At 37.2% G+C, this 16,698-nt stretch overlaps 1 protein-coding gene across 1 annotated transcript; it reads left to right on the top strand.

Annotated features, from left to right (window-relative positions):
* The first annotated feature begins 404 nt into the window (after window positions 1-404).
* ttc19 (tetratricopeptide repeat domain 19) lies at window positions 405-8,777 on the top strand. Its single transcript, XM_077230603.1, has 10 exons — window positions 405-708; window positions 889-974; window positions 2,901-3,011; window positions 3,591-3,629; window positions 3,749-3,805; window positions 3,997-4,058; window positions 4,165-4,259; window positions 4,338-4,492; window positions 4,670-4,832; window positions 7,545-8,777. The coding sequence occupies exons 1-10, from the start codon at window positions 438-440 to the stop codon at window positions 7,694-7,696; spliced, it is 1,191 nt and encodes a 396-aa protein (XP_077086718.1). The 5' UTR covers window positions 405-437; the 3' UTR covers window positions 7,697-8,777.
* Window positions 8,778-16,698: the final 7,921 nt, after the last annotated feature.

Here is a 16,698-nt window from a genome sequence, read left to right as displayed (position 1 = left end):
AGTACATGATGACAGAATTAAAACATTTTAATGACCTATTCTATTCCTTTATGGACTATTTTCATCCTCTTATGTTTGTGCTGTTGTTTTACAACCAAAAATTGAGTAATTTCCTGCAGGATGATGTAATTAAGCAACTGGTTCTTGCCAATAATATTCTGGAGAAAAAATAAAAAAAATCAACACCTCATTTATTAGAAAAGGGACAAAATGTATCTATGAATGTATATTTTTTAATGAAACGAATTTGATTTTACAGGAATGCCATCTGAACTGCCAGACATTATATAATAGTGTAATAAATAAATAATAATAGTAGTGTGATTAATCCACATTCAGTGGACAATTCATTAAAAAAAAACAGAATAAATCTTGAAATCTCAAACTCGGGTGGGTCACGTGACCACCACGACTGACGTCATTGCATAATCACAAATATGGCGCTGCACTCTTACTGTCGGCTGCTGGCTGCACAGGTAGCTTGTTTAAAGCATTCTGTAAATTACTGTACAAGAAATGTATCCGGTTCCAGTTTATCTTTTGCAAGAATTAAATCGCTGCGTGAGTCGGCTAGAGTGTTTGTGCTGTCGAGCCGCTGGCACAGAAGGTCATGGCATCCGGGTGTCAGTTCTTTTCAATACACCAGAGAGAAGCGTTACTCAGACACGGCAGGGTTTAGCAGGTGGACTCTTGCGTGGGGTGTCATGGGTGAGTTTACATGCAGATTGTCTGTGAATTGAAAACATTAGCATCTGCATTTGACACATGACGTAACAAGTGCGATGATGTCATAACAGTGTTTCATGATATTTACGTAATGAATAAACCACCTCGACCCAGGATGACCTCTGTAAAATGATCTGACACTCTGATTTGCTTTTCCATCAGCCTTTTCACTTTTTGGAAGCTCTGATGAGAGGACTGAGGAACAAAAACTTGAGGATGAACTTATTCTGCTCTTGAAGAAAGCCAAGGTATACTGTGATGCTTTATTGAGTTCTCTCTTAACAGCCATACAGTTATCACATCAAGACAGTTTGATCTACATTATCTTAGCATAGTCTGAGACCACAACAAAAATGTGAAAACCGAGGGACAAAGCAAATACTAAGATTTTTTTTTCAGTTCAAATTATTGCTTTGTTATTCTGATAATGTCATTTGTGATTAAATTATCTGTGTTAAATAAACTAAATATGTAAAATAGAAGACATTTCAGTTGTGGTCACCGTTTTTTTTAAAGAATCTGCTCTGTAAGTGAACAGATCTTAAACACTAGTAATCATTCACTTTGTAGATATATTATTATTATTATTATTATACAGATACACTACGAAATTTGCTGGTATATCTGTCAACCGAAATCTGTAGACTGGCTCTGACTTTCAGCAACTAGTGCTGCCTCTTCTAAAGTCATGACCAAGTTTTGGCAGTGATACATTTCGTGTTTTGCAAAGTATGCTGCTTGAGCATTTTAAATAATTGTGAAAAGCAATAGCTAGCTAACATCATTTCACTAATTATATCATCCTTACATGGGAAAGTGTGAACGAGGGATAGTCTGGTAAAAATCACTATATCATTCTGATTTGATTATAAGAACAGACTGAGTGCTATAAAAGGAGGAAATAAGTGCTTCCAATCATTGTGTTATTGTGTTAGCAATGGTTACATCCAAAGAAAGGCGTGCAGCCATCATCTCTTTCATCAAAATAGTTTCACATGCAAGGAAGTTGATGCAAAGAATATCACACCTGAAAGAACCATTTACCAGATCATCAAGAACTTCAAGGAGAGAGGTTCAACTGTAGTGAAGACTTCTTCTGGACTTCTCTTGAAAAGTGGGTGAAGGAATCGTCTCACCACCAGTGCAGAGCTGCTCAATATTGGCAGCAGATGTGTGTGCGAGACCGAGAGTGCATCTGCAGCACGGTGAGGCCAAGACTTTCGACAACGGCCTGGTGTCAAAGAGGGCCGCAAAGAAGCCCTTTCACTCCAAGAAAAAACATTGAGGAAAGACTGAAATTCTGCAGAAAGTACACGGATTGGACAGCAGAAGACTGGTGCAAAGTTATTTTCTCTGTTAAAGCCCCCTTCTGACTTTTTGGAACATCTGGAAAATCTATTGTCCAGAGAAGAAAAGGTGAACGATGCCATGTCGTGCCAACAGGGAAGCATCCTGAGACCAGCCATATGTGGAGTTGCTTTTCATCTAGGGGAGTAGGCTTTCTCACAATTCTGCCCAAAAACACCACCAGGAATAAAGAACGGTATCAAAACCTGCAAGAGCAACTTCCAGGAGCAATTTTGTGATGATCTGTGCGTTTTCCGGTATGAAGGAGCACCGTGTCACAAGGCAAGAGTGATAGTGAAGTGGCTCGGAGATCATTACATTGAATTTTTGGATCCGTGGCCAGGCAAATCCCCTGATCTTAATCCTATTGAGAACCTTTGGTCAATCCTCGAAAGATGAGTGGACAAGCAGAAACCCACAAAGTGTGATAAACTCCGATCATTAACAAAGCAAGAATGGATTGCCATCGGTCAGGAATTGGCCCAGAAGGCGATATCCAGCATGCCAGAGCAAATTGCAGAGACTATAAAGAAGAAGGGTCAATAATGTAAACATTGGCAAATATTTTTGCCAATAAAAGCCTTTAAAATCTTAGGAAATATTTATCTCTGTTTTCCAGTATACCATTGGAACATGTAAAAAATAATCTACAAATACTGAAGCAGCAAACTTTGAAAAACACAAAATTTATGTCACTGCCAAAACTTTTGTCCATGGCTGTAGATTGTAAACCGAGAACAAAAATCGTGTGTATTTCTGTCTTTAATATGAAAAAAATTCATAATGTTTATATTATAAGACTGAATGTTACTTAACCTCCTTCACAGTACAGCATGATGACTGGGGAACTGGACGCAGCCAATGCTTTCTTACACAAAGCTGTCAGACTGGCACATCAGATGCACAGTAATGATGCAATTATATATACGTACAGCCTGGTATGTTTTTTTTTTGTCCTTTGTCTTGTCCTCCTTTTTCACCTAGCCCAGTCCATTTTTTCGTAGAGTTCTCCTTGTTAAACAATATGTGACCCTGGACCACAAAACCAGTCACAAGTCACATGGCAATATAATTTGTGGCAATAGCCAACAATACATTGAATGGATCAAAATTATTGATTTTTCTTTTATGCCAAAAATCATTAGGATATTAAGTAAAGATCATGTTCCATGAAGATATTTTGTAAATTTCCTACTGTAAATATGTAAAAAATATATATTTTTGTGAGTTGATGCGGCAAAAAAACTTTAAAGGTGATATTCTCAATGTTCAGATTTTTTTGCACCCTCAGATTCCAGATTTTCAAATAGTTGTATCTCGGCCAAATATTATCCTATCATAATTAACCATACATCATATAGAATTTATTTATTCAGCTTTCAGATGATGTGTAAATCTCAATTTCAAAAAATTGACCCTTGTTGTGACTGGTATTGTGGTCCAGGGTCACATGTATTAAATGACAATGAAGATTAAATGAGAGCATAATTTAGCTTAATGTTCCTCACTCTTCACAGATGGCAAATCTTGCATTTGTCCAAGGTCAGCTGGAAAATGTGAGTATGTTTGAGAGAGATCTTCCCTCTACCCTACCCCACTGACTCGGTGCTCTACATTAGTATGTACATCTAGTGAACGTCAGCATGTGACTCTGTTTTTTTGTTCTTTGTTGCAGGCTGAGAAGCTGTTTAAAGCAGCCATGAGTTTCATGCTGTCAGGGGGAACACCACAGGTAAAAACACTCAATAATGGAATATTCTTTTGCATGTTATTACTTTTGTATGCAATGCTCATTACTTATTCCTTCATTTCTGAACATTGGTTGACTAATTATCCTATAAAAAAAATCAGAAACAATGAGAAATGCGATCGGCCTCAGTCTTTTCTGTTTTTTAACCGCCTATACCGGTTTTATCTCAAAAGGATGACAATGCAGTGATTGAGATGTCGCTGAAGCTGGCCAGCATATATGCCACTCAAAACAAGTGAGTTCTGATCCTCTGCTGAAAGAGAAAAAAGGGTGATAAACACTTTACTCATTTGACCTGTTAACCTCTGCGCTGTTCAGTAACTCGTACTTTTCATTTCCAGGAACGAGTTGGCGGAGCATGGCTTCCAGTTCTGCACGGAGTCTTTAGAAGCCAAGATTGAGAAACAGAAGGACCTTCTTCCAGAAAGCCTGACAGGTATGTTCTGTTTACTTCCTGTGCAAACAGGTTATTTGTGTTGTATTCGATCTCATACTAAATGTTTGTTTCAATTAGATGAGGAGCGCAAAGACACCAGGCTGCTGCTCGGTCTTAGTCTGGATGCGAGGGCACGTTATTTGGCAGCTAATCATCGTTTCACGCGGTCTTGCAGGGATTACCGGCATGCGCTGCAGATCTGCCAGGAGGAGCAGGGAGAGTCCCACCCACAGGTGACGTTCCCTTTGTAAGACATTACACTGGTTTGCAAGTATATATGTACTGGTGGTACATATACCTTATAGTCATATTTATTCAACCAAAATATATTTTACAAGATCTTCTGATTGCCTATGTGGCAAGAAGGTGTTTGTCCCATTAAATGGTATGCGGTAATGAATCTGTTTCAGACCCTGGTTCTGATGAGTGATCTGGCGACCGTTTTGGACCTGCAAGGGAAGCACGATGAGGCGCTGGCTCATGTAAAGAAGGCCGTTGAGCTTGCACAGGCAGCTGGTCACCCTGATCAACATGTGCTGCTTGGGAATATGGCAGGAATTCTCATGCACAAAGGTTCAACTGCTCACTTTAGTTACACTGACATTTACAATTTTATATTGTTTTAATATACACAAACACACACTACCATTCAAAGGTTCGGGGAAAGGAGGATATATACATATTCTTATCATTATCAATGACTAAGTTTACATGCAGCCAATTTTCGGGTTATGGTCGGGTTAAGGTCACTATTTGGGTTTCTGAAACATTAGGAATAACCCGTTTACATCCGTGAGCAGAGAGAGTTACTCCTGTATACATGGAATTGCAATAACTCGATGTAAATGGCGACGCAAGGTTAGCGTCGACGACGCACGGTCAATGACTACGTTTACATGCAGCCAATAACCCGTTCAAAACCGGGATATTAGCAATAACCCGGTCACGCACGACCATGTAAACACCGGCAAAAACCCGAATATGCTCATATCCCGGATTTTAAAAACCGGGATATGATACCTGGGGTACCCCTTTTCTAACCCGAATTTTTGGTCATGTAAACGCGTATCGGCATATCCCCATAATGATTTGTGTTCTGCGCATGTTCTATTCGCAAGGAATCTTGGTCTTTTGAGTAGAGGAACTTCTCGGCACATACAAAAACCCGCGTGCAGTATACCGGAAGTAAACATGGCGAGACGCAGCACAGCCTACATTTGGAGCGAGGTCAATACCAGCACCAAAGCGCAAACAAAGGCGATCGCTATCTGCCCCGAACTATTCATTATCCGCGTGCTGCTGCTGTTGTTGTTGTTTTTGGATACAGGAAGAAGAAACAGAAATGTCGCATATTGCGTCTTAAGCCTGTTTTATGCTTCTGCGTCGAATCGACGGCGTACCCCCGCAGACCCCTCTGCGTCGCCGTGAACCCCTCCGCCGTAGCTCGACGTGCACCTCCAAAAAATTGTAACTACGCGTCGAGGCGACGCAGACCACAAGGGCTGTGATTGGTCAGATGCACCGCGATGCAGCTCAACCTGACGCAGAACCATAAAACGGCCACGACACCGTAAGAGTGACGGCGTAGCTACGCCGTGGAGTTGACGCAGAAGCATAATGAGGCCTTTAAGGTTGTCCGTACGTCCAGACGCTTACCGTGCGTCGCCGTTTACATCGGGGTATTAGTCCAGTCATTTTATGAAAAAAGGTTGAACAAATTGCAACAGAAGCAAACTCAACTGATTTTCTATCCTCAATATGTCCTGAGTAAGGAAAAAAAAGCCCCGAAGAATCCCATTAGGGGAAAGTTTCGAAAAAAGACCCAAATATATCCCATTCATACGCCTATTCATTATTTTTCTCATGTGAAAAGGGTAACATTTTTAACCTTTAGATATCATCATGAAAATCACTGAGTTGATTACTTACATCAAGACAAACAAAAAATGTATTACAAGTTTTTTGAAATTGTTTGTTAACATGGACAAACGGGGCATAATATAATTACGTATTAGCTAATTTGCATAATTATCCAAACAGTTCTAAACATTGGGTATAGCCAGGTGAAAATGTTTTTTTGAATCTTGTTGACATATAACAGTAAACTATTTAATATTAAGGTCTGAATGGAACCCATTTAGGCTACCCATGAACATTAATGCAGGAAGAAGTACTTTACCTTTATTAATTATTATTACCTTTATTAATTATTATGGCAGAGATGGGGTTTGGGGCTGGGTCAGTGGGACTGTTTCTGGGAGATGATGAGTCTGAGGGAAGAACAGGAGACCGGGTAAGGAGAATGCAGAAGACAAAAGGTAGGTGAAATAAAAAGTGTCTGGATCAAAAAATCTAATTACGTACACAATGCACTCAATGCCCAAACCCCATCTCTGCAATAATAATTAATAAAGGCTGGTTTCTAAAGTACTTCTTCCTTTATTAATGTTCATGGGTAGCATAAATGGGTTCCATTCAGACCTTAATATTAAATACTTTACTGTTATATGTCAACAAGATTCAAAAAAACATTTTCACCTGGCTATGCCCAATGTTTAGAACTGTTTGGGTAATTATGCAAATTAGCTAATACGTAATTATATTATGCACCGTTTGTCCATGTTAACAAACAATTTCAAAAAACTTGTAATTCATTTTTTGTTTGTCTTGATGTAAGTAAACAACTTACAGAAACAGAATGAATAGGCGTATGAATTGGATATATTTGGGTCTTTTTCGAAACTTTCCCCTAATGGGATTCTTCGGGGCTTTTTTTTCCTTACTCAGGACATATTGAGGATACAAAATCAGTTGAGTTTGCTTCTGTTGCAATTTGTTCAAGGTTGACCCCCATTTTGGCTTAAAATGACTGGACTATACTGCATGTATACAGGAGTAACTCTCTCTGCTCACGCATGTAAACGGGTTATACCTAATGTTTCAGAAACCCGAATAGTGACCTTAACCCGACCATAACCCGAAAATTGGCTGCATGTAAACGTAGTCAATGTTGAACAGTTGCTCAACTGCTTAATATTTTTGTAGAAATCATAATCGATTCTTTGATTAATTGGAAGTTAAAAAGAACAGCATTTATTAAAAAAAAAACAATTCTGTCAGTTTAATGCACCCTTGCTTACAAAATATTGTTGACCCCACACTTGTGAATATTATATTGTTTTATAATTACAAATAAAATGATCATAGTATAAAGATTAAAGAATATTCTAGAAGATATTCTCAGGGATACAAAATTGTCAATGTTGTTTGTCTTTTGTTAACCAGGGGAATTTGAGGAGTCTGGTAAACTGTATCAGGAAGCCCTGGCTCTGGCACGTGCAGCAGGAGATGAAGAGGCTGTTGAGCAGCTTCAGGAGGGACTAAAAGAGCTGGCCAACAGAAGAGACGGGCAAACGGAGAGCAAAGCTGATGAGTAGGAGATCAAGCAATGATCCACACAAAACACTCCTGACTGGAACTATAATATACTTGAGTAGAGCACAACATTAGGACAAATGTATAAGTTTTGTGCAACATTGTCTAATGCCCTTTTTATACCTTACCTCCCATTAGACTTATTTTGTAGTCTTGCTCTTGGTCTGTATTAAATGATTTCTCTGTAAAACAGAATCAGGGAAGATAGACTAGTGGTCTGATGACTGAGTGATAAGTCAGAAATACTGTACATCATTTGTCTGTTGAAATAATGTGCAATGAAACATGTGATCTTATTTAAAGCCAGGTTGTGTTAATGTGTTTGATGTAAGAAGTGATTTGATAAACCTATGAACAAATGTTTGGTTTTAACACCCTATGCATGCAGTGCTTTCTTTATCAGGAACATTAGCAATGGTCTGTAGAGGTCAGTATATATTCAGATTTATTTCTTTGAGTTGTTCAACCCAAGTCTAAAAGGTTGAATTGACGAGTCAATACTTTAAACATCAAGATGCAGAAACTTCAGTTTTCTTCATTTCATTTACCAAAGGATATTTGGTTGTGGATTTTGAAGCAATACATAAAAAGTACAAAAAAAACATAATTTAACTTTTACACTGAAAGATTGCAACAGCTAACAATATCTTTTTAATGAAAACATCAAGTGCTTTTCAAAATGTGCGACCGAAGTGAAGCTGGTGCCTAGAAGATTCTCTGTTATTTTTAGTGCGTCAATTTAAAGGAAAATTAGATTAACTCGGTTACTTAATAACTGGCCTTGAATCCTTTTCACTCTTTAAACCATTAGTCAAATGTTGGTCTTATTCTCTGAGAAGATGCTCTTTTTCTCAATAAAAGTTAAATATTCTCTCATTCTACGGGGTAAAAAAGAAAAAATCAGCAGCTCCGTCAGATTTGTTCTGTGCTTCACTAATAATGTTTTTGACAAGTCCTTTTAGAAGACCTGCTGTGTCATCATGTTACCAATGTATTCGAATCCACACATGATATTTTAAACCTGTAATTATTAATAGTGGGAACAGCGAGTGCTGTCTTAATAAAGAAGAAGGATGCATTTGGGCCGGGTGCTCTGAGTGTGGTCTTGTCGTATGCCTGGGTGGTAAAAGGTGCAGTGGGATCATGAGGCTGAGATCAACATGACTCAACTAGTAATTAAGAATCTCATAGAGTGTGGCTCATCAGATAAGAGCAGCTCATATTTTCATTTAAACTCCAATCTTATATCAGTCTTAGGGGGGCATAGGGTGAAAGAAAAAGTTTATATTGGCACAGAGTCATGTTGTGCAATGCCTTTAGGCCTGAAATCTTGTTGCTTTTGTGCAGTATTTGACTTTAACCTGGGAATTGAAATAACACACAAAACAAAATTTTAACATGGACATTTATGACATTCATCAATTTGTCCGAATGCTTTTTAGGGCCACTGTGTATACAAATATTCATTTGTGTATATCCTCCTCTCTGAATTTTCTCAATGAGCATTGGTAATTTTGTTTATTCCGTTTTGCAACTAAAATAACTTCTCTTGCTCTCTGCCCACACACATGTAAACCGTAATTGCTAGTTAGTCAAGTCTGAGGGGAGGAAAATGACAATTTACATGAGCTTTCCGTTGTGCTGTGATCAGTGTTTATTATAAATAATTTATCCGTCCACATATTTTTTTTTTATTCATATGCCCTGGTAATCTTGAATCAAAATAACTTACCCTTCCTCTTGCAGCGACATTTCTTTTGATGACGTTTTTACTGGCATGATGGCGGGATCAATCTGTCACTCACATAAGAAATACATTGTAAAATACTTTATAAAATCTATCCTGTTAATTCATCCATTTCTAAATATTCTGATATTGATGAAACTTGCTCTTTTTGTGGTTTTGTTGAAGAAGCAGTTGCCCATTTATTTTGTAATTGTAGTATAATCAATGCATTTTGGGCTGAATTAAGTACTTATGTTTTTAGCCCTATGTGACCCATACCTTAAACATTAAAGAAGATATTTTTTATTATGAAAACCCAAAGCTGCTGTCCCTTGAATATGTTGTTAATCTCTTTATCTCGTATGCAAAATTCGTCATTATCAAGCAAAAATGGCTTAAGTCTCCTTTAAGCTTTCCTCTTTTTTTGCTAAATTTAACTCTTTTATTTTATCCCTTAGACTTAAAAAAAACCTCATTATTGTGCTTTCTTTTATTCTTTTATTTTTATCTGTTTTTCTTTTCAAAGTTATTATGTACGCAAAAGTGTTTTTGTTGTTGTTGTTAATTGAAAGAGATACAACCATGTTTCATTTCCCTGATCATGTATGTATGCATGTATAAGTTTTTTAAAAAAAGACGTTAGTAAAAACTAATAACAATAAAAATAATCTGTCACTCACATGAGTTCGCAGCAATAGCAAACAACAACAATCCAATCAATTCCAGATGAACAAAATCAAGTCCCGCCCTACATTTTTTCTTGTTTGAGAAGCCTGTTCACTCGGATATACTCACACGACCCAAAACATAATGATCACCCGCATAAATATGCTGTTGGTCCACCACGTCCTGCCAAACAGTGCAGACCCACGAGGAATGCACTCTACAAGACCCCTGTTTGTGTCCTCTGGTATCTGCCACCAAGACATTTACAGCAGATCCTTTATTCCAAGGTGGAGCCGCATTGGATTAGACTCTTTCGTCCAGTATATCCCTCACGTTCAATCAGATTGAGATCTGAAGAATTTGGAGGCCAGGGCAACACCTCGAACTCTTCATCATGTTCAATTTTGTGTGACTTGTGCCACAGAAGGAATTCTGTCAGTTTGCTCCGGACAGGATAGCCTTCGTTGTCCTTGCGCATCGATGAGCCTTTGGTGCCCAATGCCCTGCCACTGGTTTGTGGTTTTTCCCTCCTCAGACCACTGTTGGTAAATTCGTAATACTGCTGATGGGAGCAACCCACAAGCCTTGCCATTTCAGAGAAATTCTTAAGTCTGACCATAAACATTTAGCCCTGGTTTGGTCAAAGTTGTTTAGGTCTTCATTCTGGCCCATTTCTTCTGCATGCATCCAACATGTTTTCTACAAAAAAATGATTGTTCACTTACCATCTAATACCCGGTGGTCATAATGTTTTGGCTGTACATCACAATAGAAAAGAATTGGGAGTAAAACTTCCATTATTGCATGATGATACATCTTTGAAGTCCATTACACAAAATTATGTATTTTATATTGTATTTTTATTGTTTTTGGTTCATTATTTCTCTATGCACTCACTTTTAAATCCAAGCCACCAGGTGCCCAGAACCATGTAAGCTATTTGGCTGACAGTTTATAACAAGAATGTCTTGCTTATTGAATTCTTGCCCTTTGCACACATGGTTAGCGTGTAGCTTCAGGCAAAAGCTCCTGTTGGCGCAGCAAAGCTGCAGGTAATTTTTCCAACAGCCCCTCTGATTATTTTTTTATGCTGAGTTATTATTGACTTGGCTGTTTTTGTATTATGAACAATGTCAAGCCAGGGTTAATTTTTATGAACGCTTTACTGCTTCTGTAAAATATGGACTTCTCTCACACGGAACCCCCCCCCCCCCCCCCCCCCAAAAAAAACCACATTCCAGATGTTAATTTATCCATGTCTTTTTTTAATGAAATCTGCTTCAACAAAACTGCTTTGCTGTTAGGCACTGATAAAGGAATAAGACCATATTATGATTGCCATTTATAATCTCTTTGGACTAAAACTAGAATTGTTAAGTGATCATAATATCACTTTGGTATGGTCACATAAGTTTAAATAAAAATATTTTTGAGGAGGAAAATGTATAAGAGCATTTAATGTGTTTAATTATTACATTTCAGAAGTTAATCGCACAATTTTAATTATACCGACACCTAGTGGTGTGGATGCAGCTTAGCATTTAAGCAAAGTTTTTTGCTTACCAGTGCAAATTTAGAAATGCCATATTTTCAAGTATATTTGTGCAAATATTACATTTATCTCATTGTGAGATTCATTTATTTTGTTAGTGAAAATGTTTGAACAAGGGAATAATGTAACTACTATAGTGTTTGGCTAGTCATATGTCTTCAACATGGGGCACCATGAGAGAGACCACCCTGTGTAAAAACTGTATCTTCAAGCTGGGTTAAATAACCTATAATGTAATTACGGCTAAAGATTCAGTCTTTCATCCTATGTAAAGCCTAAATGATAAATCAAGTATGCATCTCACATTTTATTGCTTGCCAAATGGAACATATTCTCGAACAACTGAGCAATTCAATTAATTTAAACTTATGGGTAAACAGAATCTTTGTTGGTTTATTTTCAACAAATTAGTTATTATACTAGATATAATTATACCAATGGCTTCTCTCAAATGTTTTACTTTCCCCACCTTTTAGAGTAAAAAAGACATTATTTATGCTGAATCAGAAGCCTTTAAATGTCTAGATATTTGTGAGACAGGTTTGCATAACACTGTTCTGTCACAGGATCCTTAATTATTAACAACACTGACACAGAGACGATTATTCCCACAGAATACCTGCACAAAGGGTGGTCATTTTTCATTCTGCTTCACTCTCATCAATATTTGCAGATGCGTAAGGCCTCATTATATATTATCCTTTGCTTTCACAGGATTATTCTGTTCTGGAAAAGAACTGCTTGTTTATTTACCAAGAAAAGGGTACCATGCTCTTGTTGCAGTGAGATCAAAATAAATGACCTTGATTTCATGCAAAACAAACTGTTATGCTTCCACAGTTTTGTCTTAGGTTCACTGAGTGCTGATCTGTCATAATTGTACCTCAGCAGAATATGTTTTTTGTGACATTCTGAAAGGGCACTGCAAAACACTGATAGTAACTCAAACTAGTATTGACCCCTGACTATTTTTTGACTAAAGGTCACTAAATTGACCTTTTAAGTTACATGGTACCTGGCTGTGCAGAGCTACATGTGCATTTTTTGTAAGAAGGGACAATTAGTCACCAGTATATGCAATAGATCAGAAATGGAGATCACACTAAACTATGGGAAGAAAGAACTGATTAGGTAATTTATTAATAATGGGTATGTACAGCATTTAAGCTGTAACAGGGAAGACATATTTTGAGTTTGGATTTGTGTTATTTCCCCAAATATTACCATTGAAGGGATTACCCAAAAAGGAAAATTATGTGATCATTTACACACCCTCATGTATGACTTCCTTTTTTTCTCTGAATGCCTCAGTGTTTGTTTGTCCATCCAATGAAAGTCAATGTTGTTTGGACTCCACTGACTTTCATTCTATGGACAAAAACTTGCTTTCTTTTGTGTTCGGCAGCAAAAAGAAAGCCATACAGTCTGAAATGACATTTACTTGTATAGTGAACCAGCCCCTTCAAGAACCACTCGAATAATACCACAAACTCATTCCACATTTACATCAAAAGCAACTTCAAAACTAGGCATCCCATAACACAGCGACGGACACGATGGATTGTTCGTTTGCGGGTTAATATTTGTGCAGTGAAGCTGTAATGTGACTGCTACGTTTTGCACTTCTTCCCCAGGGATTTAAAAGCTGACCAATTAATCACACGCACACACCATGCACCACTTCTTGTATATAAAGTGAGTCTTGAGTGCCCTTTGCAAAAAAAGGTTGACTGATTCTTCGTGAGAGGGCATGCAAAGGTTTCCAGGCGAGACCTCCCTCTCCTGACAAAAGCAATCACTAATAGTTGACTTAGAGAGACTACATCATATTTTTTTTACAAGAGCACAAATATTCAGCATTTGGAAAACACTGGAGGACACATCTTGCATGACAGGTGAGTTCTGTTTTTTTTCCTGTCTGGTGAGACTTGCTGTGCACCACAGGAATAGTTTGACTAAAACTGTAAATTTTAATAATTTGTTTTAACATTTCTTTTGACTATTTAATGCATTATTGTAGGTTGGTTGATGCTCAACCTTTTTTTAACGTCCTTTTTAACAGGTACGTTCCATTAACTTCTTGTGAATTCTAGTCATGGTCAATATTTGACTGAAGTTGACGGAGCGTGCAGCTGAGAATGCGATATTGTTGGAGCTTATTTAACATGTTTTCTTCGCAAGGTACATCAAGTCCAGACAATTGAGTGATGAGGTCGGTAATCGTTTAAGCTCTGATCACTTCATATTGTCATCATATTTATTTAACACATGGACCATAAACACTGCTTACGAGCGACGCTGCTATCAAATTGCGTGCACTCCAAGCGCGTGATGTCAAATGTAAATAATGCAGTATTGATCGTTTTAAACAAAATTACAATAATGTGAGCCTCGTAGTTTTGTCGCGTCGCTTGCAGACAGTGTAGATGGTTGCTTCAAATCTCTGAATGCCGCATCATGTCCACGTTTTTCTGTACGTTTCGTTTCGAAGGCTACTAAACGTGAACAGGGTTTTCTCTCCAGACCGACCAAATTAGATGAAACGAGTTCATTTAGACACGTGCATTGACTTGGTTTGTGACCTGTCATAAACGCGTTCTGGAAGACCGTTTGGCAATATGACGGTATATGAAATACTAACGTTAGTTAAACTAGACAGAGGAGTAATCAGTGCAAGAACGAACATCATGTGAAGTAGGCTTGTAAGCACGGTAAGAAGAAAAAAAAAGAGTCAAATTGGACTGCGGTTTGTTTGAAAGCTCATGGTCATTGCAATACCGTGGTAACGAGATTCCAAACCTTTATTGAATTAGAATGGGCTTTTTAAACATTTTCCTGTAGCATACAATATCTCGTATACTTTATTGAAATGTAACGTAGTTACACATTAGCCAACTACATGTAGGCTACTTGAGCTACTACAACGGTAGTTTATGCATACAAGTAACTAACCCTGAACCTAACAGTAACTCTCTAGTAAGTATAGGTTACATGAAGTCAATTAATATTACTCAGTACTATTTGAGTAAGTAGCCTACAAAAACTATGTCACCTTAAAATAAAGAGTAACCAAATATCTTTTTATAAAGTCGTGGATCTTAATTGGACAATGATGTGCATGTAAACATGGTCAGAGCACTGTTCATTGTACACAGATTTTCTCTTGGTTTGTTATTAGGTTAGCTTACTAAATAGACATTATGAATTACTGTTTTTTCAGATCATTGATTTTTTTTTTTCAGGTCAGTTTGACTTAGCAGATCAGTGTTCATCGGAACATACAGAAATATACTTTGCCATTCTGGATGGTTGCTGAATGGGGAATTGGCAGGCTTGTTTTGGGGATAACTCCATTTGTAAACGAAGACCTTAACAACAAATATTTGTCGCAGTAAAAATAACTCCCTCTGACACCCTTCACCCTCCCTTCTTCTGCTCCCACCACAGCTGCTGCTGGAGCTGAAAAAATGTTTTGACAGTGCTTCGGGATAACCATAACCTTAATTATCCATAATAAACCTTATGTCATATTTCTAATTTACAGTTCCAGTTTTTATTGTACAATATTTCATAATAAACAATATTATGAATTTCACAATTATTAATTTCACAAAAACAAAAGATTTGTTTATACAGATTAATCGAATCCGCATAATAACATTTGCACTTAAATACCTGTATTTTTATGCTTATTGCTTAGATTTTTCAAAGGTTTGTACTGGGACATGTCTTTCTCAAGTACCATAATCAGAAAACAGACAGAATCAGCTTGTGGCCAAACCCTTGACTGGCTTGCAATGAGTCGTGATTGCTGAATGCATCAGGGTGTATTTATGAAAAGAAAATCTGCATAGGTCAAACAGGAAATGACAGTGTTCAGTTATAATTTACCATTATAATAGCATCCTTGTAATATGAAATTAAAACATACTGTTTCAGCACTGGTGGCTGGATTGCATGTTGTGGAACAATTCATCCGTGAATTCACGTCATCGCAGGATCACGGTTATCCATTATTTCATAATGTTCAAGACTAGGATTACGTTTATGCGTTATGAAGACGTCATTTTGCAATTAAGACTATAACCTCTGGAAACAATAAAGATATGAGGCAAATTTCCTAGAACAGTGCTGGACATATAATCAGTTAAACACAAACTGTTGTACTGCAGTTTGTTGCAGAGACTTAGTAACGTCCAGTGGCCGCTGAGGTCATTATCAGGATAAAGCGTATCTCCACTGATAGAAGAAGCATGTGAATTTGTTTACTTGAAAACATTGTTTTGGCTAGAGAAGCTACTGAGCTTCTCCATGTTTTATTGTTTCAAAATTTAACTCTCGATTTTGAACAATAGTCAGTAAAATAATTAGTTTAAAGTAATATTCCAGGATCAATACAACAGCAACAGTATTCTAGGCTTTATAAACAGCATTTGTGGCATAGTGTTGACTATCACAAAATAGAAAAGACTAATCTCCCGTTTTCTTGAAGAAAAAAATTACAATAGATTACAATGAATGAGGCACTTGTAATGGAAGTGAATGGGGACAATTTTTTGAGGATTTAAAAGCAGAAATGCAGCTTCTAATTTTATAAAAGAAATTAAACTAATCCTTCTGTTAAAACTTCTTATTATTATTACTTATGTATTATTTGAGTTATAAACCTGTTTAAATAATTCTTACAGTTGTTTAAGGGTTTATGTTTTTTTCAGCAACAAGGTTGTAAAACTGGATATAGCATTACACAGAAAAGGTTAATATACGATTGTTTTCAGACTAGAATCATGTTAACTCGCATAAAATTGTTGAAGTCTTGTGACGTTAAAACAATGATTGAAACAATGAGTATTTTAATGCTTACAGATTAGGCCTCTTCACTTCCATTGTAAGGGGCTTAATGCAACCTCTTTTTTTTTTTGTTGGTCAAAATAATAATCAACATTATGCCACAAATGCTCTCAAATGAGCTTAGCTTGTCCTGAACCCAGAATATTTATTTAAAGTGTTAATTTCGTCTATTGTGAAAAATTACCGTGACACATTTCAGATTTTGTATG

Source organism: Siphateles boraxobius, unplaced genomic scaffold, assembly GCF_051911475.1.
Source record: "Siphateles boraxobius isolate OS27281-9 unplaced genomic scaffold, OSU_SipBor_1 1, whole genome shotgun sequence".
Taxonomy (NCBI): Eukaryota; Metazoa; Chordata; class Actinopteri; order Cypriniformes; family Leuciscidae; genus Siphateles; species Siphateles boraxobius.
The sequence above is the reverse complement of the archived record's forward strand: the minus strand, read 5'-3'. Positions and strand labels throughout refer to the sequence as shown.